The sequence below is a fragment of the Amblyomma maculatum genome, unplaced genomic scaffold (genome assembly GCF_055883805.1).
Source record: "Amblyomma maculatum isolate TAMU_Amacu unplaced genomic scaffold, ASM5588380v1 scaffold_13, whole genome shotgun sequence".
Classification (NCBI taxonomy): Eukaryota; Metazoa; Arthropoda; class Arachnida; order Ixodida; family Ixodidae; genus Amblyomma; species Amblyomma maculatum.
In genome coordinates, this window is record NW_028146738.1 from 31,939,853 (window position 1) to 31,963,475 (window position 23,623).

A 23,623-nucleotide genomic window follows, 5' to 3' on the forward strand; every position below is an offset into this window, starting at 1 on the left:
GATGACTGTTCTCCGATCTCCAGGGACGACAGTCAGATTCGGGGACAAAAATGGCGTCGGCAGTAGCGATTACGTAGCGATGGAACGACGGGAGCCGGAGGTTATTAAGGGCACAAATCGACGTGGCTGATGCTGGATGGCCTTATATAAGCTAGCAGCGGCACCTGCCTTGCACGGAAGAGGAAGTGGCGTGACATCACATTAAGTAAAAGTGTTCAGCATGTGGTTGCACATAATGCAGGAAACAGAAATTTTTTAATGCGGATACATTATTAGGCTGTGTCAGTGACTAAACGATGTGCGTAAAAGGTGAATCCACGACGATTCAGGTGTCCACAGAGAAGGTGTGACAGACATAATGGCTCTCCTTTCCTGTCAAAATTTAATTTGGGGGTATGTGAAAAAACTTTTATTAATGATAAAATAATAATAAATACTGCTGATAATGAATAAATATATGACAGCAGTAAAAAAGTGAAATAAAAACAAATGTCAATCTAAACAATTAAAACAACAGAAATATGGAATGAAGTAAAGCAAAAAATGTGGAAGCGGTAATGCTTTCGTGTTCTCCCAGTGCAGTTTCTACAAAGAACCTCTAGATTGTATTGTGTGTGTGTGTGTGTGTGTGTGTGTGTGTGTGTGTGTGTGTGTGTGTGTGTGTGTGTGTGTGTGTGTGTGTGTGTGTGTGTGTGTGTGTGTGTGTGTGTGTGTGTGTGTGTGTGTGTGTGTGTGTGTGTGTGTGTGTGTGTGTGTGTGTGTGTGTGTGTGTGTGTGTGTGTGTGTGTGTGTGTGTGTGTGTGTGTGTGTGTGTGTGTGTGTGTGTGTGTGTGTGTGTGTGTGTGTGTGTGTGTGTGTGTGTGTGTGTGTGTGTGTGTGTGTGTGTGTGTGTGTGTGTGTGTGTGTGTGTGTGTGTGTGTGTGTGTGTGTGTGTGTGTGTGTGTGTGTGTGTGTGTGTGTGTGTGTGTGTGTGTGTGTGTGTGTGTGTGTGTGTGTGTGTGTGTGTGTGTGTGTGTGTGTGTGTGTGTGTGTGTGTGTGTGTGTGTGTGTGTGTGTGTGTGTGTGTGTGTGTGTGTGTGTGTGTGTGTGTGTGTGTGTGTGTGTGTGTGTGTGTGTGTGTGTGTGTGTGTGTGTGTGTGTGTGTGTGTGTGTGTGTGTGTGTGTGTGTGTGTGTGTGTGTGTGTGTGTGTGTGTGTGTGTGTGTGTGTGTGTGTGTGTGTGTGTGTGTGTGTGTGTGTGTGTGTGTGTGTGTGTGTGTGTGTGTGTGTGTCAGTCAGTCAGTCAGTCAGTCAGTCAGTCAGTCAGTCAGTCAGTCAGTCAGTCAGCGAAGAGTCGCCTGCACACGGTTTTAGCATTAGGCCTGTAATGCGCAGAACGATCTAGGAACAGTAATATTTGGCAGGAAAGGAAAGGCGCAGCATCTGTCACGCTTGTCCTGGGAACACATGAACCATGCTGTAAGGGAAAGGAGAACCTTGGGGGTGAAAAAAAAAAAAGAGAAAGAGATGCTGCTAGTGGAGGGCGACGCGTAGCAATTTCGATCTCCCGGGGATTGAAAGGCTGCAAAGATTTTGTGCTGCGATGCGACGACCAAGAAAATTATCAACGGTATCTCTCCAGATAGGTTTCTCTAGGCACGCACCCCAATCAGTGTAATACATTTATCACCTCTTTTTGTGTATTAAGAGCTTCAGCAATTTTGCGCGTGACTTGATCCCGCTTTTATGCATAATCTTGCGACCATGAAGATTTGGTTCGCGCTCTCCCTCCTGGCAGTCTCTGCAGTACAGGGTAAACTTGCTCTTAATGCTGGATGCAGTTTCTCCTCTGTTTGGTATTGAAAGGCCAGCAGTCCGACTGTATATTCTACTCGTCAGTGATTACAGATTAGCTTTTTCCAACCCAGCGCTCATATGCTTTTACAATCCTGTCACTGAGTGTTGAAGCCTATAGTGTATTTGTTGTTGCTGTTGGACCCTTGAATAAAGTCTAGTAAAGAGCGCACTTCTCACCCACCCCATCCTCTTTTCATTTTATTTCAGGTTTTCTTCATTTTTTCTTTAATTATCTCCATTGGCCCGGGCATCGAACGGCGTCTGCACGTAAAAGAGTGTATACTTCAACTACCTGTGCGTTTCTGTCTGCACTGACCTTCGAAACAATTGGAGTTTGAACGTGATCCAAGCTCAGGGTCCCGGTAGGAGAGAGGAAGTTCTTTTGAGGACGTATACAATGTGATATCGGCAGCAAACGCTTACAGGGCGCTGCGGAATGAAACACACTTTGGCGCCGTCACGTAGTCCAGTCGACTGAAACGTACGCAGGCACGAGGACACGTGCACTCTTCGCGCGTACAGGATCGAATCCCGTAAGATTTAGCTGGCGATAGTACATAGATGAAAACGCCGGGCAGTTTATTCGGGACTCGGTTTTGTATGATTAATGTTCTGCATATCGCGGTTTGTACAAATGCTACAGGTGACCACGGCGCGCGCGCTGCATTTCACTTTGAAGCAACTCCATGAATAAGCGTGCAGGTCGAGGCACTACATGTGGATCGAAGGAAGCGCACTCATCTTGACTGCGCGCCGATGTGAACCGAATCGCGCTCCGAGCTACGAGGTGGTGGTTTGTGGGGTTTAATTAACGTCCCAAAGTGACTAAGGCTATTGACACGCCCGTAATGGAGGGCTGCGGAAATTTCGACAACCTGGGGTGCTTTAACGCGCACTGACATCACACAGCGCACAGGCGCCTAGCTTTTCGCCTCTAACGAAAAGCGGCCGCCGAGGCAGGGATTCAATCCCGCATCCTGGGGCACAGTAGTCGAGCGCCCTACTTCTGGATCACAATGGCTGGGCGCTCCGAGCTGTGACTCTCGCGCTTTTCTACAGGGCATATATGCCCCCAGTTCGAAGTAAACATTAGTTTCGAATGCCCCCCCCCCCCCCTCTCCAGCTTTAACAACAGGAGTAGATACTTGGTACGTGGACATATATCCCACTTTCCATGGCGGCACGAGAGCAGGGCCAGGGCTAGTTTCACATCTTTAAACAACCACTGGCGCGCGCTATATCGGACGGCATTGGCACGAACTCGCGTGTGTCCGTTCATGTATTTTTCGCGCTTCCATGTGCGTTCAAATAGAAAGCAAATGCTTCTTACTCAGACTTTTTAAATCTGCGTCACGAAGCATTAAACCGTCGTTTGCCGGCATCTCAATGAAGTCATATGTGCGTACATACGTACAATTACATACCTTATGAGTTTATAGTTTAACATTCTTTGTGTAATCTATGGGCCAGCATTGTCTGGAAAGGCTTCGATTCCTCAGTGCACCGCAAGTGAGCTGAATCCTGAATGCATTGGCCACTCGTGCATTGATAATTAAAACTTTCCAAATGCGATGTTAAGTGCTCCTGGAGGTCACGTTTCATTTCACTCTGGGTTCGTCGCTACTTTAGAGTTTCAAGGTAAGGCTTCTGGCAATGATCGGCGAAATCATCGGTGGCTGCAGCGGACTTCTAAACGAAGCAAAGCATTTGATTGTTACGAATTTGCCCCCAGACAAAAAAAAAAGAAAAAAAAAACTAATGAAAAGCTTACTGCTTTGACTCAGCGCACTGGCAATTTAGAGCAGGCATCGTTTTTCCACTCGTCTCGGTGCGATTTCCACCGCTGGTCGTAAAGAACCGGCCTCTGCCACACTTCTTTCATGAGAGGCTGATCATTACACAGCGAATAAGATTCCTCACTGCACAGCATGAAGCTGCGCGGCAGACACAATCACCGACACACCAATAACACCGGCGAGCCGAGACACCCCAGCAGTGTAGGAGCGTCGGATGATGTCGCCTGCTAGCACCTGGTTTGCGTGCGAAATCTGGCAGACGAAAGCCCCGTCGGCGGAGAGGGAAAATCGAAGCGACCAACGGCTGGGCGCATCTGTGCGCGGGTCTGCCGACGCAGTCGCCTCCCAGAGCTCGGCGAGAGCAGGTGTGTGCGGCGCTCGCCGGAGCGAGCGCCGCACACACGTATCCCTCACGTATTCGTGCGTCCTGCTCGCCCCCTTCGGGGGTTCAGTCCTCCCTGCTCCAGTCTGCTGGTGCTTATTCCCTGGGCAATCATCCCAATCTCGCCGGCTTCTGCCAGCCCTCCTGCTGCCGTGGTGCTCTGGACTCATGACTTCCTTCGCGCACCTCGTAGCTGCTGCGTGCGAGGTGCGACCCAGTGCTGCAACCGAATCCAGGAACACCGGACCCTCACAGTGCGCCCCTTCCGCCCTCGAGGCGTCGACCCAGTGCTGTGCCGGTGACCTCCCTAGCAAAAAAATCTAATAGAAAACTAATAGCCTATCAGATTATTGATATTGGTTTTATCGGTCTGCCAGAGTATTGGTCGTATGGGTATCCTAGCCTATTGATTTTACAGGTCTGCTGGAGTATTGGTTTTATAGGTCAATTGTTTACTGGTCGTATAGGTTATGGTTTTATCGGTCCTATGGCATCTGATAAAACAGATAGGTCTGTAATGCTAGTACACCCATAGCTGTCAATAATCTGATAGACCTACAAAACCAGTAGGCTTCCTATTGGTTTTGTAGGCCCTATGGAATATTGGTCTCATCGAGTACCTGCGTGTGTTTACTTCTCCGCGGACACCTGAAGGGAGAGGGCAGCTATGTTCCATTTTCTAGGGATGAGTTACGCAGCAGGTGCATGTATACACATTTTATTCCACAATGACAGCGACAACGCATACTGGCACATAATCCAAACATTGACTGCATCCATGTAGCCCTCAATTCCAAGACTGCGGACTTCGGCCCGACGATGTAGTCTCTCCAATACTAAGGCACCTGAAAGAAATAAAAAAAATGCGGTACAGCTTGAAAAATAAGCGATTTCATGAGCGCGACACCACCACCACGACTTCAAAAAATAGGCGCACATATATACCGGCAACCGCGATTGCACGCGTATTCATGCGGAGGCAGATAGGGGACGCGCCGCCATTATTGAACGCCGAGGTAGCTGCTTGCGCCTCACCACAGGTTCTGCCACTTGAACACAGTGCGCATGACATTCAAAAACAGATTAACGCTAAAAAGTTCCATCAATACTTTCAAGAAATCGTGCCGCCAACTTTCAAACTCGGCGCTGCGTTATATCACACCGCGCGATTCAAATTCATTTGTTGGCGTGCAGGCAACGGCAACACAACAAAAGGCTTAGGGTCAAAATCGCCAACCTAAACAAGGAAATTCAAGATCACGCGTCCCAGTTGGCTCAGCAACAGTGGCATCAAATATGCGACAACTTTAATGGAAACATGGGTACGCGAGATGCGTGGAATTTACTGCGACATCTTCTCGATCCCAAATCCAGCAAAGGAGTTAAGAAGCAGGAAATACAAAGAATCCTTCACGTTAATGACCTCACGAACGAAGAAATCATTAACGCTCTTAAGGCTCGCTATTTCAACATCTCTCGTGACAAAGAACCCCTTCCGGAATATAAAGGCAACCCGAACCCTCAAATAGACTCCAACATAACGGAAGCGGAAGTTCGAGCAGCTATTCATAAAATCCGCACGCCCTCGGCGCGGATGGGGTCACAAATACTATGCTGAGAAACCTAGATGAAAACTCCATTTCCCAACTTACCAACTTCGCCAACGAATGTTGGAATAAAGGATCCTTACCGGAAACTTGGAAGCACGCCAAGGTAACCTTTATTCCGAAACCAGGGAAAAAACTTTCAATAGAAAACCTGAGACCGATATCTCTCACCTCGTGCCTAGGTAAATTATTCGAGCACGTAGCCCTGGCAAGGCTTCAGTCGTACATGGACGAGTGGGATCTGTACCCTCATACTATGTTGGGATTCAGACCCCTTTTATCCACACAGGACACAATGTTAAGGATTAAGCACGAAATCTTGGCACCTGAGATGAATAACAGGTTAAGAGCCATATTAGCTCTTGACCTTACAAAAGCCTTCGATAATGTGAACCACAAAGCTATTATGGGTGCCCTATCCGAGCTGCAGGTGGGCGCCAGGATGTATAATTATATCAAGGCCTTCTTAACAGGTAGGACAGCAGAAATTCAATTAGGATCTATACATTCCAACAAATTCCAACTAGGGGACAGGGGCACGCCGCAAGGCTCAGTACTGTCCCCATTTCTCTTTAATATCACTTTAATAAATTTGGCACGCAAATTGGAACAAATCCCAGATCTAGAACACTCTTTCTATGCCGACGATATTACTCTATGGACAACGAAGGGTCACGCTGGCACAATTGAGGACACGCTGCAGCAAGCAGCAGATGCGGTAGTGGAGGAGACGGAGAAAATTGGCTTGGAATGCTCATCTCAAAAATCGGAACTTTTAGTCATTAAACCAAAACGATATACAAAAAACATTAACACAAACATCAATATATACATGGATGGTTTCACTATCCCGAGAGTAGAAAAGTTACGCATACTGGGTATGCACATTCAGTCAAATGGCAAAAACACGGATTTAATCCAAAAACTCCGAACGATAAGTAATCAAACATCTCGCCTTATTCGGAGGATATCAAACAAAGAAAGAGGGATGAAAGAAAAAGAGACACTGAAACTTGTGCAAGCATTCGTTCTCAGCCGCATTATATATTCCACGCCCTACTTATTCCTACAGGCCAAGGAAAGAGAAGCGATCGATTCCATTATTCGGCAGTCCTTCAAAACAGCACTCGGTCTTCCCATTTGCACGGCTACCGAGAAACTCATGCAATTGGGGATACATAACACACTAGAAGAAATGATCGAAGCACACCTCACGGCGCAGTACGAGCGGTTGACCGCAACATCGACCGGAAGACAGATACTGCAAAAGACCGACATACACTACGAGGGCAGACACTCACAGGTAACGTCGGTTCCCCGTCCAATACACAAAATACTGGTAGTCCCTCCACTACCTAAGAACATGCACCCGGAGTTTAACCTGCAGCGTCGGGTAGCAAGAGCCCAATCATTAGAGAAATACTATTCCAGTCTACCAAATACGACATATGTGGACGCAGCAGAATACGGGAATAAGAGAGCCTATGCCCTGGCACTAGTCGATCACAAGTATCGCTTACAAAATTCAGCGACGATAAACGAAGTACGAACGCCAGAGGAGGCAGAAGAGGCGGCTATAGCTCTGGCGATTGTCACGACGGACTCTAAATACATTTTTAGCGACTCAAAAACAGCCATTAGAAATTTCGCAAAAGGTAGAATCCATCAACCAGCAGCCAAAATTTTGAATTTTTTTTATTACTCTAAAAACGCACGTTCGATTAAAATTTTGTGGGTCCCCGCACACGCGGGTCATCCTGGAAACGAGGCGGCGCACCAGTATGCCCGAGGATTCGTCGTAGGCCGGGAGGTGCGTTACCCCGAACTAAGATCTGCTCGCGAGAGAGACCCTACGTACAGAGGAATTACGACTTGGTATAAAAACAACAGAGTGAAATATCCGGAGCCCCACTATACACTCAGCAAATCACAGCAAACACTACTTAGAAAACTTCGAACAAATACGTGCTTTAATCCGTATAAGCTAGCACAATGGTATCCAGGCGAATACAGCCCCTCATGTTCACTTTGCGGTGACCAGAGGGCAGATCTCGAACACATCATGTTTAAATGTGAAAGCATGCATCCGCCGGAGGGCCTGCAGATTACCAATTCGGAACAGTGGGAGGCCGCATTGCTTAGCTCTGATCCAAGCCGGCAAAACGCAATCACGGCTTGGGCCAAGGAGGTCGTCGAGCGCCATCGAGCGATGACCACCCCTGGGGCGGCTTGAGGAGAAGCGAACTCCCACGAAGAACTTTCCAAATTCTCCTCAATAAAGTTTCCTCCTCCTCCTCCTCCAACGGCATTCTACAACGCAAAGCCACATCATACACTGACAAAGTATAAACGTCAGCCCGAAGTTGCAAGTGATGCACACGCACCTGACCAAAAGCTGAATGTGCGCTGCAACGTTGATATCCTCGAGAAGCCCCCCGAAAAACGGCGAAAACTTATAAACACAGGGCACCGACCGAACTGCGAACTGCCGCCAGCCACTGCCAGACCAGACTCTACGGAGCTGCGCATGCGCGCCCAGAGGAGAGGTGGAAAGGAGGATGAGAGAGGCCAGCACGGGACACGGTCGAGGGAGAGAGCGCGCGCTGAAGCGCTCTCTCCCTCGAGACCGGCCGTGCACGGGAACGCTTGCGCGGGAGTAGGAACGAGAAAGGAAATCTACCTCTCCGCTGCGAAGCACCGCCGGCATCACGCTACAGCGGGGGCAGCTCGAGCCGTACTCGTCGCGTGCTCAATGTCGACTCCTCTCGCTTCGGCGGCGGTTGCAGTTGCTTGGACGCGCGCCTCTCAATCCATTTCACCGCCCTGCTCGGCACATGTAGGTGATTGCGACTCAGCTGGGCCCCGACAGAACCGTGCTATATCCACGTGCTTTCCCATCTCCATTCAGTGATCCAGTAGCAACAGCGTCGCGCGTCTTGCGGCTCCAACCGTACGTAGTACCTCGCGCAGAATTAAGTGAGAATATTTTGTGTCGCCTATGGGGCTGAAACGTGGAGGCTCACCAAGAGAGTTCTACATAAGTTGAGGACAACCCAGAGGGCTATGGAACGAAAAATGGTAGGGGTAACATTAAGAGATAGAAAGCGTGCAGAGTGGGTCAGAGAAATAACTCAAGTTACCGACATTCTAGTGGAAATTAAGAAGAAGAAATGGACATGGGCAGGACATGTAGTGCGAAGAGAGGATAACCGATGGTCGCTGAGGGTAACAAACTGGATTCCAAGGGAAGGAAAGCGTAGCAGGGGGCGACAGAAAGTTAGGTGGGCGGATGAGATTAAGAAGTTCGCAGGGGTCAAGTGGATGCAGCTAGCACAGAACCGGGTTAAGTGGAGAAATATGGGAGAGGCCTTCGCCCTGCAGTGGGTATAATCAGGCTGATGATGATGATGATGATGATTTTGTGTCGCGGCGTTCTCAATTGTTATTGCGGCTAATATTGTACGTTACGGCAACACTCAATAAACGGGATGAATGCGTGAGTTTTGGGGATGCGTCCGAGATGGAAAAGGAAACAATGAAAAAGACCTAAAATCTCCAACTGACTGATCCTGCATGTAAGACGTAAGACCCATAAACAAAGGCATACTGATGTATCAGACACATTAACCAATATGTAGTGGTCTATAAGACAAGCATGTATCAGCCTATAAGGTGTATGGGCTTCTGCACTGGTCTGATACTTTTCTTATACAACCCACAGATAAACCTATGAAACCAATACTATTGCCTATAGGACAAATATGTGCCAGTCTATAAGATTTATGAGTTTCTCTATAAGTCCCATAGAAATGCAGAACCAACACCGATTCTTATAGAAGCAATAACGCTCCCTATTGGTCTTTTTTGCTAGGGCTGGATTTCCCCGCGGCACCCGCCTCGTCGCCTCCACGTTCGCGGCGGCCGGGCTCATGGCTACTGCGGCGGCCCACTGCAGCATGGGCGCAGCCCTGCTAGCCACTGCCAGTCTCCCGCGGACTTCACGGTCCGCGGGCCCTGACGCACCCGCGTCCCCTGCCGCTCCTGCGGTCCCCCCGCTGCTTCGCCAGCTCTCCCGTGGGCCTTGTGATCACGGCCCTCGACGCGTCGCCTTGCTATCGGCTTCTCCAGCATCACCCGCCGCACCTCTGCCACGGCAGAGGTATATCAGCGGTCCTCCCTGCTGCCGCCCGGATTCTCCAGCGACACAGCTTTCCGTGGGCTCCATGCTCGCGGGCCTCGGCGCGCTGTCTACGGACGGTCTCCTAAGCGCCACCCGCCGCGCTGCTGTACAGTGAACAGGGGGCGCTGTGGAGGAGCGCCGCACTCAGCGCCGCCGTGGCGAATTCCGCGTTACTGAGCAGGCCGAGGCACGGTCGATTTCTAGGGGAGCGCGCTCCCCCTCGAGGAAGGCCGTGGCCGATTATACAGGGAAGACGATAGGCAGCCAGTGTCCACCCAACGTCGTTTGTTCTCAACCAGAGGGTGCGATTATGTGTTAATGACATGCACTGGCTTTTTTATTGTGGCTAGTGACAATCTGTAAGCTTCGAGCCATTAAGGGAATACAACAGGGGTCTAAAACTCGTATTTACTGTGCGGGCCGCATTGAACAAGTTTTGTCCCTCGCAGGCCAGGAGACGGAAAATAACAAGAAAATAAGAAAAGAACAACAACGGAAAAACAACAGGAAACAGTACAATAAATAACAATAAAATGAAAAAAACCCTTCTCGTTCCCATAACACGCCTTAATGGAAAAGAAAAGCGACGCGATTCTCCGGTTTGCTTCCGCATCTCTCGGTGAAAGGTATTAATGGTACATTGGTTAATAAGTACTATACTTACCCTCAACACAAAAAAATGCACAGTTAGAAATGAAATAAAGAAGGGGCAGTATGGTGCATTGCTCTTTGCATAAAGCTAGCACACAAACTCTTTGTATTCACTCGTATTTGTATTCAAAGACTTGTATTGAAGTCTTCGTATTAGCGCTCTTTGAGGCAGAGTGATGTACCATTGAAAGTTCATGCCGATTAAGCGGTTAATGCCTGTTGTCATTCGAAAACAAAACAAAAAAAAACTTTTGCCGTCTGGGTCCAAAGCCTTTGAGTTTCTTTTAGTTGCAGATCAAGGCTGGTGGTACCGCTTTCGGAACGTATAGCTAAAATGTTTAGAGCCGCCGGTCTGCAGAACGCAGCTTCACGGCCCGCGATTCGCGAGTTCGAGATCCCTGGCAAAAAGTCGGATAATCTCTGATGAGCAGAAAAAGTGTGCGACGCTTGATATATATGTGGTTACGGGACGGGTGTTCTAAAAAAAAAAAAAAGAACTTTATTTCAGGTCTAATCTCGACTGACAGAGTCGCGTGGTAGTGCTACTAGCGGACAAAAAGAACCTCTCTTAATTCTGACGTATTTCAGATGCTTGCGTAACTCGGACGTAAATAAGGTTTTCGGCACGATGTTACCTAGTTGCTTATTGACAAGCATTTTGCGGTGTAATGGCTAAGGAAATATTTTTTTTTTTGTCATGGAATCTAGAAGGTAGAGTTCAGATGTAAAAAGATAGCAAGTTTTGTGCTTTCCAATTAGAGTTCCCGAAAATTGTGCTCCATATCTACAGCCTTAATTCTGCTATGTACCTACATATTTTCGTTCAGCTAACAATCACCCGTACTTGATAGGAAAGAACCTACTGAAAACAGTGCCGGTCTCTCTACGGCCTGCCTGGGAATCAAGAATTTAATGCTCAACTACCCTTCGCACCTATGGCAATCCATGGCGTATCAATACTGACGATTTCTTTTTGTTCTGCTCGAATTTTTTCTGCCGAGACCACCACTACCATTACTTGCCGCCGTTGAACTGCGTCTGAAAGCATGCGCTGGAGCCGCAGCGCCTTCTCAGAGTTTCGTTGGAACTGCGGTAGGTGGCACAGGCGTCGCGCGCAAACTTCACTGTACGGTGGCTATCGCGGTCCCCTCCTGCTGCGGCGGTTGTACCGATCGCCGTGGCGTCCTGCTGTCACAAGCAGCTCTTCGTGTGCCTCGCAGCGTGGCCTCCGCGATCGGCTCCGTCGCAGCGCCGGCGCTGCGACGGAGCCGATCGCGGAGGCCACGCTCGCAGAGGCGCAGTACCAGGCTTCGCCTGGACACACCCTGAAGTGCTGCTGCACCGGAGGCTCCACACCGGACTACCGACCTGCCAATGTTCACCGGGATGTTTGCTTGGTGCAGGCCAAGATGATACCCACTCCTCCCCATGTCAAACTTCCCCATCCCCCTACGGAAAAAAAAGTGGTGACACGTAAACTGACAAGGTAACTGATGATCAGATCGTATATTTTTTATAATTATTTCAGTCGCGGGCTCAAATTAATGAAGAAGCACGATAAAATTTACATTAATCGAAAGTTTCGGCAGCGAGCGTTCTGGGCCGTCTAAAATTTATTGAATGTTCACAAACGAAACAATAGACGACGCTTTTTTCACTGTGCTCATTATATGTAATATGCACGTGGATCACATATCAGCGAAACGAACAAACACCGTCCTATATAGCCTTTAGTACTAGTATTAAAGAATAATGTTCCCACTGTAACAATTAAATTATGATTTCTATTTCACTCAATCACCTCAGGAGGGAATAACACTTTTCATATCCTACCTGCATGAAGGGATCATCGAGATAAAAAAAGATACAGCGCTCGTCCACCTTAATTGCTGTTTCACGCAATACGTGATCGTAAGTATCTAGCGTAACCATCCGGAAGCTGAATATCAGATATCTGCACAAGAGAAGTTTACTTCGGCCCCTTTAACCGCAGATCTCAGAAATACAACTGCTCTTACCTTTCGGCGATTCGCGTCACGTTCAAACTGTTTCCATTACGTACTTGCATTACGTACTTGCAATCACAATATTTTTATAATTTGTGTGACGGCTGGACTTGAAAATTCCTTCGACCCCAAGCCGTTTTGATATATTTTAGTGAAGACAGAATATTTTCGAAAATAATATAACTGCTGCATAACCAGCGCCACAAGGTGTGCGCATGCGGACCAGTTTCGTCTCAGTCCTATCTATAGTGAACTATAGTCCTATCCTATCTTGTCTGTGTGTTGTCTCTGTTGCGCTTAAATTTTTGACAGCTATGCACCAACCTGCCCCGCTGTCTTACTATCGTCTCAGTATGTTGCATAAACCAATAAATAATGGTATCAAACGGCTCGGGATGCTTTTGTGCTCCGTCACCAGTGTACGCAAGACTCGAACCGCTGTTGATTGGAGTATCCGGCGGAGCAAGAACTCGAGCGTCCAACGTTGCAGCGCGCAATGAGCAGACGACACTCGCCGTCGCCGCTGACCTCACGCTTATCACGCTCTTCAAACGATGACGTTAGGGCACGTGATGGCCACAAGGCTCCGCCCTGGTGTGGGATGTCTTGAGATTTGTCTAGCCCGATGTGAGGTTTATCCACGTTTATCACTCCCGGCGCTGAGAAGAAACAACGTTGTTGCCAAGGGGCCAAGGCGCAAGGGAGTGTGCACGGTGCCTGTGCTTGCGCGAAGTTGAGTGTTCGGTTATCTCGTCCTGCAGTATACGCGCTTGCGTCGTCTGTGCTTTTGAGCGTCTTTACCTTCGGATGAACGACTGTGTGCTTTTTTAATCGCCATTTGCTCTTGTGCAGCGAAGAGGGGACCTCTGCTTTGCTGCTGTGCGGTATCGGCAGCACGTGTGCTAGCGCAGTGGACGGCATTCATTTGCCTCGCGCCTTTGTCTTTCTGGTTTGTCAGTTTGGCTGCTGCTATCAGGCGATAAGGAACGTGACCTTTGCGTTACATCTTGTGGCGTGTTCAGTAAGTGTTGGCGAGCAGCTGTCTACGGGATCTGCTTGACTGCCCGTTTTTCAGCGAAGCGTATGTATGTGTACATATCAAGTTGACAAACGATCTATTAGGCATGTAAAGAGCGCAGGTTACTTTTTTATCTTCATTTTTTAAGTATTGGCCACTTGTACTAGCTTTGAAGCCACGACAGCTAAGGAAGGTGACTGTTTTAATTAGGGCCGAGGCCGAAATCAAGTGCGAACGTGTGGCGTGTTGCGTGACACAGACCTGCACTCTGCTTTTACAGAGAAACATGAATCGCATTGGTTCATTACATAAAGTGTACCGGAGCGGACAAAAGTGAACGGAGCACGCTATTTACTTCTAAAAATTTTCACGCGTTGTATCATTGAAACTGGCAGTCGTGGTATGTACTACAAACTGGTAGTAGACACCAGTGCGCTTTCACTTGGACAAATAATGTTTTCTTATCCGCAATACAGAAGGCCTGATTTTAATTTGAGCTAAAAAGGTTGCTCGTTTACTTATGTCCGCACCTGTACGAAAAAAGAAAGGTGATCTGATCAGAGGCAGTGTCCACGTTTGATTCCGGAGTATCCATGCGGCCGCATCGTAATTGTAGTGATTAAAGCTATTTGCAGCCTTGTGAAAGCATCATCTCTTCCATTAATAAGGTGTTTATGCCATTTTTGGCAAAGCTGTTCGGGCTTCCACCTGAAGAACATGTTGTAGTAGAAAAGTCGGTTATTTGATAAACTTGAATAGGTGCTGCATTTTTCTTTTGAAAAAGACAATGGTAATGACACGTTTGCTGTTGTGATATGTGTCGCCAGTGATGTTTTAGAGTGAACCGAGGCACTTTACAACACGGGAAATAATCTGCACACAAAGTAACGAAATTATGTCTGAAAAAACAAAACAAAAACATTTTTGCTGTCTGTCAGGACATTGTCATGTGCATGTCTTGTCAAGAAATGTGACTAAGCATCTCCATTTGCATTGTCCGGCTGTTAGGTTTTTGTGGTATTCATTTGTAACCACAAATGGCTGATAAGGCTGAATCCACTATTAGGCATTGTGCACAAAATCTCTGGGATGTGTGTGTGCCATAGGAAAGGCTGTAGATGTTTACTGGACCTATGCTGATGGAACAAATTTTATTTCAGCACTATTTTGCCGTTAAGCCTGAAGTTCCTTCAAGTACTGTTTGTCAAGCGGCAGTAATGCTTGAACAATTTTTTTTTTTAAAGGGAAGCCTTATTTGGGCTATATTTGTGAAAACATGGAAGCAAAATATGGAAGCAAAATGCAGCATGTGATATGATGTCACATCAAGATGAGACTTGTAGTCATGAATGTGTATGTAATCACAAGTATATAAATGTCATGTCATACCTAGTAATCATTTGAGTCATTATAGTGTATCATGAGTCAGATTGGAGACTCAGTGTGCATGACTATGGAGCCTGTGGCTAGTTTGTAGTCATAGCACTGAAAAGCGTTGAGTCATTGCACTCTAGGAGCCACTTAAGAGCAAGCATTGCACATACTTTTGCTTTTCTATTATTCAGACCTCTGCAGTGCTCCCCAAGTTTTATTGTTTTAGCTATTTTGGTTTCTGGGGCACCAGTTTATATTTTTCAGTAGTGTTAATTTATGTGTGCAGTTTTTGTGGCTTTCTTCGTGAGTTTTGACTAAATCACCCTCTGCCTTCAACTGTACATTGCTACATCCTGTTCTTTCACTTGAGTTACCTGACATACCTGGTTTGCTATTGTACTTAAGTGAAATCTGGAAAAGGGCTGTTTCCTAAGGATATACAAGCCAGAGGCTACATTCATTGCTAGGTTGGAACCATTGGCAGTGCTTTATTGTCGAATTTTTAATGCGCGAGTTCCCTGAAAGGCTATGTGTTTATGTTAGCAGATGTTTAATAAGACACCATTAAGTTACATATGGATGTACTTTAAGACTTTCTCATTTACTTGGTGAAGTTGCCATTGAGTGCAGGTGCACAGTGACAGTACTCATTTCATGCTACAATTGCTGTCTGTGAAATCATGGAAATGTAGGTGTGAGATTTTATTGAGCCAGTAATTTTCAAGGCACCTTTGTTAGTGACATTATGCCATCACCACAAGGCATGCATAGCTTATGTTTTTTCATAATGTTGAGGCAGTTTGTCTCTGTTCATTAGCCACCAGTCTCCCAAGCAACATTTCAGTGCTCATTATGGACTCTGTCCCATTTTCAAAACTTGAAAGGCTATTTCTGTGTGCTTTTTCAGGAGGGGCCCTGTATATTTTGGCCACAAGGTGTGCAATGGCATCTTCAGTCTTGAGAGCCCCGCAGATGGGTGCCATTGCCCTGACAGCTCTAGCGGTGGGTGGAGCTGCTGCAGCCTCAACTTACCTTTTGCTGAGGCACAGGGCTTCCAGTAGGAACATCTTTGTGCCCGTGGGACGCTTAGCCAACATTTTTATCTATCCCATCAAGTCAATCGCTGGAATAGAGGTGCCCTATGCGGACTGTACTGTGGCGGGCCCGGTGTACAAGGAACTCAAAGACAGGTTAGAATATTGCCCCCAATTTTTGCTTGCTTGCTGGTCAGTAATTGTTTCAAAGTGGCATGAGAACAGTGGAACTGTGGTGTTGACATGATCCACATACACTGCATCCCACCACCATCTATCCCCGACTCAATACCCCATGACTGCTTGTTGCAGCCATCATTCATGGTCAATGCAGCATCTCCACCCTCTCTTGCTGCACCTGCTACGATGACTGCCAGCCTTGTACGGATGGATAAGCAATGATGCAATGCCTATGGTTGACACTTTACATGCATGGACATACATGATGCATGCCTATGGTCTATGTACACCTTTACTGCTATGCCTTTATGTAGAGTTATCCAGCACTTGAACTGGTTTCAGCATTTCATACCACATCAGCATTAACTGGAAATTGTGTTACCATTAGGGTGAATGTTCAATGATTTTTTTTTTCTTTGTTTGAGTGTTTTGGCGATGTAAAACTGGACAAACTTTGTTTCAGTTCTTAAGCAGCGTCATCCAGTTTTTCACATACCACCAAATGAGGCCATGAGAGGATTGTGCATAGAAGCCCTAGTGTATGTCATTTGTAGCTTTCTATAGGCACTTGCAGGTGAGTAGCAGGGTCTTGTAGTACCACTGTCAGGTGTCTTCTCGAGTTGAGCTTGTGCACCGCTTGGCAAAGTGCAACAGGCTAGCAGTAGACCCCAACAGCAGGATGAAACTAAACAAGCAGGAGGAAGTTCCAGGACTGCGACTAAAAAATTGTTAATCGTATATAGGCCACAGGAGCAGAGGAAACATCTAGCATTTGAAATGCAGTTTGATCATAGTAAAGTAGTAAATTCAAACATATGCTTCATTTATTGAAAGTATGGTTTACTTATGTTATCAATGCGATAGTTTTATTTACTCAGATATTGACTTTTTACAGACTGTTGATAGCTTTAGGTTGTATCAGGAATAAAATAAGTCAGAAGAAAATTGCGTCAGCTATAAGAAATAAAAACCTTTTGAAAAACAAAGCTATATTAGATGTCTTGCAATATATATTACATACTCGCTGGGGTATTACTGTTGTCTGATGTAGGCTTGCATGGTTTAGACTTTTTTTTTTTTTTTTTTGTAGTTGCTTTCATTTCCGCTGTTTTTAAGGGTGTCTAGCAACTGGGAAAACCGGGAATTGTCAGGGAAATTTTATACACAGTGAAATGTGAGGGAAAACATGAAACATTTCGCCAAGTCAGGGAAAATGGCACAATATATTCTGCAGTGCATTTTCATTTTAAGCTGGTGCACAGCCAGTGTGTCATTCGTGCAGATTTTTTATTTTTATTTTTTTTTTGCTGAGCGCGTGGCCATGCCGCAAGACAAGGCACGATATATTACTTTGACGCCAAAATATGGCTGAGCTGCCACAATAGAAGAAACAATATGCATGTGAATTGGGTACTCGATAAAATATGCAGATGCGCTGCATGAGAGTAGTACGCGACAAAAGCAGGAATAACTGCGCCGGCAGAGGCCAGCGGATCGGCGAGCTGTGCTGCCAAGCACACGCGTGGAGCCTTATTAGATTGGATTTGCTCCGATTGGCTTGGTTTTTTGTGGTGTGGGCGGCTCACATGCTCTGAGGCTCAGAGCTTTTAAATCATACCAGTTGGGAACTTCAATAAATGGCTAATTTTTGTATGCATTTTTCAGGTGGTTATGAACTGTTGCGCCATTTAGAAACAGTCGATAGAAGCTTTCTGCTATTGCCATCATTGCCTTTTGGAAATCATTTTTTTCTTCTTTTTCATCTTAAGAGGTCTCCCCTTGTCATAAAAACAAATTTGTTATTGTTAGATATCGTAACAAAATTCGGCATGCACATCTATTTCTTCCTGCTGCTTTCAAAAATGTAATTTATTTCATTCTATCTCAATTAGTTCTCATTCTGTGGGAACATAATTGATGCCTTTTTAGGTAATTTCTTACGGGTCAGTAAGGCCCTTTCCATCAATATTATTTTGTTCCGATTAAAATGTAGCTGTAGCCAAAGACCTGCCATGCGGAGCTATAATGCTATTTATATTGTCAGTGAGTGCATTATTATATAAAAACGTCCAATTATGCTGATGCACCATAATTTAAAAATATAATTAGATGGCATTGCTGTAACCAAACTTTGATATCTGCCTAGCGACATAAAAATAGCGTAGCTGCACAGTTCAATTCCTCCTAAATTCAGCGGTATAATACCCCTGTCACATGGTCATTTTCAAAGGTGATTAAGCCAATAGCCTTTGAGATTTTCAATCGCAATTGAACTCTGAAGTAGTTGTGCCGCTGCTAGACGGCAAAACTTGAAGGCTGCTGAAATAGTTCTGGTGTTTAACGCCAAACTTTTATGGCGTCAGTATTGTTGCTTTCGGTTTTGCTTAAAGAATTACTCTTTCTATAAATGCAAAATGAAATATAACTGTTACCTTTCTTTAGTAACTGCAGGCTTTTAGTTGTTATTAAAGAGCAACTTTTTTTTTTCAAACGTAATGTTGTTGACGTTCATGCAGCTGTGCTTTTCATTGTGTTTGCTCTTTTTGGTGGCGCAGGTTACAGTGGTAGAGAGTACCAAAATAATATGCCTTCAAAAGAGTGATGCTATGTTTAAGTTATTATGCAGACTGATTTTACTGCGTAAATTAAAGGTATAAAGTAATACCGCTTCATGTTTTTCTATCGTAAACGCGCTATGCACGAGCATGTCTGGCGCTCCTCAGGTCAACGCTAGCAACTTTGCGTGATGTTCTAAAGCCTTCGAGATCTCGATAGAGTTCTGAGCTGTTCCATTGACTCGATAGACTGTCGACTCAATGGCCATTGAAAACGCCCATGTGGTAGTGGTAGTGTTCGAAGGCCTTCAAGCCGATAGACAATCGGTTCCAGGGCCTTCCAAATGCCCGTGTGACAGCGGTATAAAACGTATTAGAATTATGCCACAATAAAGTAATGAAAAGTTCTGTAAGGCTTGTCATGTTAGCAAAAAATAGGAAGTTGAGGAAATTGCATTTGAAGTTTAGACTGTGACTGCAGAAAATTTTGTGAGGAATTTTCAACTGCCAATTGTTCCCTATCTGTCCCCCTGCAAATCAAAACAGTGCCCCATTCCATCCAAGGAAACATTATTTAAAAAATGTTGAAGGTGTATGCACGATGAAATTGTAAAATATATTTTCATAAAGTTATGGGTTATGGGTTTTAGCCGACGAGAGGACAGGGCTAGGTAGAGTGCCCAGTTGCAAGGACAGTATTTTAAGCCCTGGAGGTTTCTTGTGGGAACTAGTGGTCCGGAGCCAGGGAGGCCCGATCGCCACCACTGCAAGCATTTGTGTGGGCCTGAAAAGGTCCGTTGTGACACTCAAGCGGTTGACCGCTCACATCTTCGCGATCTCGCTGCAGGTTCCACGCTTCCTGTGCGCAGTAAAATTGCTTAACACTTTCATGTCCACAATCACGGACTCAGTACCGGCATCGCCTTCTGCATTGACGCCGAGCTGAAACTTGCATTGGGTCGCTGACTTCCCTGACAGAACAGATTTTGCGCCGACCACTCAACACAGTGCGCCAGCTCCGCCATAGAGTAGTACGCGGTGCCAGCGTCAATTTGAAGTGTACCATGATCCGGAATGCAATTCACGCTGCAATTTGAACCCGCGGTGTCGTCATCGGGCACCGTGGTTAATGTTCCCTGCATATCTAACAAGTCTGGCGCCGGCTGTAACGCAGGCTCTGATGGCGCAGTTGGAGCTGGCATCTTCTGGTTTTTGTTTCACGCCTGTTTCTTAATGCTTCCAAAGGCTCGTTGCATGCACGTTTACAATTAACTGTTTTCTGGCATCTCGATCGCAAGGAAAAAAATTGGCTGGAGCTTAGCTCGGCTGTGCCAGGATATACAGTAAAAGCTTGATAATTCGAACTTCACGGTACCGGGGAAAACGTTCGACTTACTCAATGTTTGAATTATCGAATGGCCTTGAAAAAAACTGACAAGAGCCATTGGCATTACGGTAAATTTACAGTATTTACTCGCATAACAATCCGATTCGTGACTCTCATAATGAACCCACTCACCCCCAATTTCTGCCTATGAATTTGAAAAAAAAAAAAAAAGGCTTCGGGCGTTAGCACGTCCCTCTGTTTCACGCCATCATGGTCCACAACATATTTCTTGGCAGCGCGCTGAGATGCTGCGATAACAGCACGATGCCTTTACCTTTTGTCTTTGGTTCTACCAAGTGGTGGAAGCAAACTTGGCAGTGTGCCAGTGCTTGTCCAGTTGGGCAAGCCTTGTTTACTGTGTGTTTGCATTATCATGCCATGGGCGATTGGGGCAGGCACATCTGCTACCACTCAGTTATTGGAACATGCGATAGCAGCAAACAATACTAAAAGCCGGTGTCCTGATTGTGGCTGAGCGTGCACTGTCATTGACGACCGATAGGTGGAAGGTTGGACTACTCTCGCAAAAAAAAAATCTTGCGTAACCCATACCGCCCGGTCTGAAGTCAGCCTTTTATGAGTGTTGGCTGGGACCGCACCGACAGTGCTTATCCATATTTCCGAATTAACAGGGCTTGAATTATTTAGTATTTAGTTGTGAGTTTCGGAGATTGTGCACAAGAGAGAGCAGGCAGCCGTGGCCAACAATCCCTACACTCGGCCTACCTCTGGCGCCGCCGCGGGGGTCATGGCGCTATTTAGGCTTTACCCACTCTTCCATGGTTTTACCTGGTTCCATCTTCTGTCCTCGTAATGAATGTGCACAGCCAGGGACCATACTCTAACTATGCCGCTGCTTTGCTCACGGGGCTTTCTTTTTTTTTTTGCACGTGCTGTGTGCCAAGCCACCCAAACGTGGCGGCGTGTAGTTCGGTTTATCCGTTGCGGAACTGACTTGCATTCGAATTAACAGGCTTTTTTGTACACAGATCTCTATGGAGCTTGGCCAGACCAAGTAGTGTAGTTCGAATTATCGAGGTTCGAATTAACAAGCATTCACTGTACATAATGAAGGCTAAGGCATAGCTTGGTTAGACTTGGTTAATTTTGATTGCACGTCTAGGCTAGTGTGGTCGCCTGGCTAGGTCTCTTCGGCTCGTTGCCTTCGCCTGTTTTCATTTCAACACATAAGCCTGGCTTGTTTAAGCCTTTCTGACTGTCTTTCCATGGTTCCAAACATGGCGGCGCTGACGAACCAACCGCTTTTAAACAGCACCGCTACGCGAAAAAGCTGATATCTACCCTCTTACCTCTCCAGCTGCATGCCAAATGGCATTCTCGAGCGTCTCCGCTGCTCTCTTCGCCTTCTTACACTCATTGTCTCTGCTGCTGCTATGCGCTCTGATGTCATGCACAGCGCGCCTGTTGCTCCTCTCTGGTTACGGAGCATGCACACTAGTGGCCTTTCTTACACATGCCGAAATGCTCTGGTCGTATACAAGCTAGATGGCGAGGAGGTGGTTGCTAGGCAGCAGCGGTGAGAGCGGGGCAACCACGGTGGAAATTGGTACCATGGCAAGATCGCTGCATCTCGGAAATATAGGTTTCGCTACAAAAACTCTGGACAAAGTGGTGCGTCGAAAAAAATGAGTGCAAACGCAGACGCACACGAAGCGGCAGCCACAGCGGCAAAGCAAAACAAACAAAATGCTGCGCCGATCACGCCAGCCAATGGGAGACACGGAACGTCGCTCTTGAAAAGCGCGTCGCATAAGAGCTACGCAGATACCATAAACGGCCTTCAGAAAACCGGTGCGCACAGCCAGTCCATTTGACTGAAGCCATGTTGAGATAGCGCAAATTGCGCACAAAAAAAACAGCTTCAAACCAAGCCCAAGGTGGCGGTGAACGGCCAACTGCAACGCGCGCGGGAGTTTCGAACAAAATTTCTCTTTTCGGGGAGCATTTCGTACCTGCCGTGACATTTTGAAAGCCAATTTTATCGCTTTTCCTGGCCGAATTCAGTGTTAACAATTTGAGTGCTCTTGCTCGAAAGAATAAACATTCCAAAAATGAGTTTTTCTCAAAATCGATTTTTGACTATTAAACGAAGGTTCACATATCCCCTTAATTATTTTTACAGCTGTTATCTTTAAGAATTTTCGCTACTGCAAGACTTAAACTAATTTTATTTTTCAGATGATAGCATATTTATCTACAATCTGAAAGTTTCCAACTTCGACACAGTTTCTTTTAATGGCTGCGGGCACTGCCGACCGAGGGTGCCTCGTATCGAGATACTTCTACATACACCCAAATTTTGACCAATCAAAACTGCCGTTTTTTTTTTTTATACATGGGGCCTGTAGGAAGCTTTGCAACTGGTAGTATCAAAGAGCTCTACTGAGGCTAATATCAGTGCGCTTTTAATTTTTAGTAAACTTTTGATGTTGTTATCAGCCATTAGCACTAATAACAGCCTTTCACTATTGTAAATTGTAGAATATGAATTATAAATAGCTCTTTATTGGAAATTATTCCTCGATGCTCATTATCATCAGCAGCTACAGTTTTTAGCAAGTAATATGAACTGAAATAATCGGGAAAAACCTTAAAAAGTCAGGGATATTGAAAATAAGGGTTTGCTAGACACCCTGGTTTATTAAAATCGACTATTGCGGACTTGAATATAATCTACTGCTGGCCTTGCAGATTTTCTGGAATGAAGCACTTAGGCTTACATGAAGCAAGGGAAACTGAAAATGAGGTAAATTAGAAATTTTCATGTGGAACTGAGTGTACAGACAAAATAATGCTCAGAGTAATGGATAGCTTATCGAAGCCGGTCAGTGAAGTATGTCATTCAAGAGAAATGCACAGCTTGCTAAGATAATAATAAAAGGAAGGGTTTAGAGAATTTTACAGAGCTTAAGTAGTTTCAGTGCAGTAATGCCGTGACTGGAAAACCCAAGGGACAGATGTGGCTGGCGAACAAGGCAATAATACAGCTTTAGTTCCAGGGAGGAGCAAGTCTCAAGAGGACATCATGAAGTAAGGCAAAATATTTATTTATTGAGCCATGCTTTCATTTCTCAGGAGAGTGTCCACAAACACTGATCTGTTCATCCAATTATGGGCATGCCTCAGGCAGAGGTGGTAGTTGGCAGGTGATATGCCCGCATTGTTTGGTCGACAGGTTGTGTTGTGCCAACTTAAGCCACTCCTTGAAGATGGGAACTCTAGGATCCTGAGCTGGACATGCTACTCCTTCTATGCCCTGTAGGCATGCTCGTACAGCTTAGTTAAAGTAGGGCTTTATGTCTATGTTGAGCGGTGTCCCGCTTAGGCAGCTTATGACTGCATGCTAATGGGTGTGTGTGAAATAATGGAGGCCCAAATCAAGAGATTGGTGATTAAAGGTGCACAGTGACGTGCGTAAGGCCAATTCCAGCCAACCTCTAGGTTTTTTGCACCGTACTTATGTCAGTAAAAAAAGGATTACAAAAATCGGCGCACGGAAATGAAAATTATTCGGTTTATAAATTTCTAAATACAAGAGAAAAAAAAACACGCGTCTGAGCTGGTGCGAGAGGGAGCCCCTCTCCCATTTCGCTCGCC

General features: G+C 46.0%; 1 protein-coding gene across 4 annotated transcripts in view; it reads left to right on the forward strand.

Annotated features, from left to right (window-relative positions):
- Positions 1-13,070: 13,070 nt before the first annotated feature.
- Positions 13,071-23,623, forward strand: part of LOC146172512 (mitochondrial amidoxime-reducing component 1-like) — a 57,348-nt gene continuing 46,795 nt past the window's right edge. The window contains exons 1-2 of one of the 4 annotated variants that reach the window (XM_084585843.1): positions 13,071-13,542; positions 15,757-16,039. In XM_084585843.1, coding sequence (XP_084441969.1) covers positions 15,792-16,039 — 248 coding nt within the window. In that variant the 5' untranslated portion in view covers positions 13,071-13,542; positions 15,757-15,791. Of the gene's footprint in view, positions 13,543-14,476; positions 14,829-15,756; positions 16,040-23,623 lie in introns of those variants that run through there. The other 3 variants (XM_084585844.1, XM_084585845.1, XM_084585846.1) reach the window with 3 other exon arrangements.